Consider the following 2,383-nt stretch of genomic DNA (forward strand, 5'->3'; position numbering starts at 1 on the left):
GGGAGACGTTTATGGCGGGGTGGGAGGTTGAGGCAAATCGCCTAGCTGCTGGTTACGCGCAGCCAGACACCAGGGCTGTTAGAAGAGCACAGGAGGGCGCGGTACGCATCAGAGAAGCTTTGAAAACCAGTTTCATGACTGGCCAGGCTACGGTGTGAAAGTTCTGTTTGTTTCTCCTTGATGAACCCCCCCGCCCCTTGGTTCACTCTACTTCCCTGTAAGCTAACCACCCTCCCCTCCTCCCTTTAATCATTGCTTGCAGAGCCAATAAAGTCATTGCTGCTTCACAGTCATGCATTCGTTATTCATTCATCACACAAATAGGGGGATGACTACCAAGGTATCCCAGGAGGGGTGGTGGAGGAGGGAAGGAAAATGCCACACAGCACTTTAAGCACAGCACTTTAAAAGTTTACAACTTTAAAATTTATTGAATGACAGCCTTCTTTTTTTTGGGCAATCCTCTGTGGTGGAGTGGCTGGTTGGCCGGAGGCCCCCCCACCGCGTTCTTGGGCGTCTGGGTGTGGAGGCTATGGAACTTGGGGAGGAGGGCGGTTGGTTACAGAGGGGCTGCAGTGGCAGTCTGTGCTCCAGCTGCCTTTGCTGCAGCTCAACCATACACTGGAGCATACTGGTTTGGTCCTGCAGCAGCCTCAGCATTGAATCCTGCCTCCTCTCATCACGCTGCCGCCACCTTTGAGCTTCAGCCCTGTCTTCAGCCCGCCACTTACTCTCTTCAGCCCTCCACCTCTCCTCCCAGTCATTTTGTGCTTTCCTGCACTCTGACATTATTTGCCTCCACGCATTCGTCTGTGCTCTGTCAGTGTGGGAGGACAGCATGAGCTCGGAGAACATTTCATCGCGAGTGCGGTTTTTTTTCTTTCTAAGCTTCACTAGCCTCTGGGAAGGAGAAGATCCTGTGATCATTGAAACACATGCAGCTGGTGGAGAAAAAAAAAGGGACAGCGGTATTTAAAAAGACACATTTTATAAAACAGTCGCTACACTCTTTCAGGGTAAACCTTGCTGTTAACATTACATACATAGCACATGTGCTTTCGTTACAAGGTCACATTTTGCCTCCTCCCACCGCGTGAACGGATTTTGGTTGAATGCCAGCAAACATACACTGCAATGCTTTGTTCTACAGTGATTCCCGAGTACGTGTTACTGGCCTGGAGTGGTAAAGTGTCCTACCATGAAGGACGAAATAAGGCTGCCCTCCCCAGAAACCTTTTGCAAAGGCAGAACCGCAAATGCCAGGGCAAAGTAATCCTTTCACATGCTTGCTTTTAAACCATGTATAGCATTTTAAAAGGTACACTCACCAGAGGTCCCTTCTCCGCCTGCTGAGTCCAGGAGGCAGCCTTGGGTGGGTTCGGGGGGTACTGGCTCCAGGTCTAGGGTGAGAAACAGTTCCTGGCTGTCGGGAAAACCGGTTTCTCCGCTTGCTTGCTGTGAGCTATCTACAACCTCCTCCTCATCATCTTCTTCGTCCCCAAAACCTACTTCCGTATTGCCTCCATCTCCATTGAAGGAGTCAAACAACACGGCTGGGGTAGTGGTGGCTGAACCCCCTAAAATGGCATGCAGCTCATCATAGAAGCGGCATGTTTGGGGCTCTGACCCAGAGCGGCTGTTCGCCTCTCTGGTTTTCTGGTAGGCTTGCCTCAGCTCCTTCAGTTTCACGCGGCACTGCTTCGGGTCCCTGTTATGGCCTCTGTCCTTCATGCCCTGGGAGATTTTGACAAAGGTTTTGGCATTTCGAAAACTGGAACGGAGTTCTGATAGCACGGATTCCTCTCCCCAAACAGCGATCAGATCCCGTACCTCCCGTTCGGTCCATGCTGGAGCTCTTTTGCGATTCTGGGACTCCATCATGGTCACCTGTGCTGATGAGCTCTGCATGGTCACCTGCAGCTTGCCACGCTGCCCAAACAGGAAATGAGATTCAAAAGTTCGCGGTTCTTTTCCTGTCTACCTGGCCAGTGCATCTGAGTTGAGAGTGCTGTCCAGAGCGGTCATAATGGAGCATTCTGGGATAGCTCCCGGAGGCCAATACCATCGAATTGTGTCCACAGTACCCCAAATTCGAGCCGGCAACGTCGATTTAAGCGCTAATCCACTTGTCAGGGGTGGAGTAAGGAAATCGATTTTAAGAGCCCTTTAAGTCGAAATAAAGGGCTTCATTGTGTGGACGGGTGCAGGTTTAAATCGATTTAACGCTGCTAAATTCGACCTAAAGTCCTAGTGTAGACCAGGGCTAAGTCTCATTTTTAAAAGTGACTTAGGCCCAGACCCTCAAAAGGTATTTAGGCTTCTAACTCCTATTGAATCAATGGAAGTTGGGTGCTTAAAGTCAGTGGAGGCTCAGGCTCATAGG

General features: G+C 50.5%; 1 protein-coding gene across 1 annotated transcript; it reads right to left on the minus strand.

The window, feature by feature from the left end:
- Positions 1-420: 420 nt before the first annotated feature.
- LOC142072250 (uncharacterized) lies at positions 421-2,102 on the minus strand. The gene is made up of 2 exons (XM_075128944.1): positions 1,329-2,102; positions 421-941 (listed from the first exon to the last, which is right to left on the minus strand). Exons 1-2 carry the CDS (start codon positions 1,906-1,908, stop codon positions 421-423), a joined length of 1,101 nt encoding a protein of 366 aa, XP_074985045.1. The 5' UTR covers positions 1,909-2,102.
- Between the last annotated feature and the right edge of the window lie 281 nt (positions 2,103-2,383).

This window comes from Caretta caretta, chromosome 5, assembly GCF_965140235.1.
Source record: "Caretta caretta isolate rCarCar2 chromosome 5, rCarCar1.hap1, whole genome shotgun sequence".
NCBI classification, from domain to species: Eukaryota; Metazoa; Chordata; order Testudines; family Cheloniidae; genus Caretta; species Caretta caretta.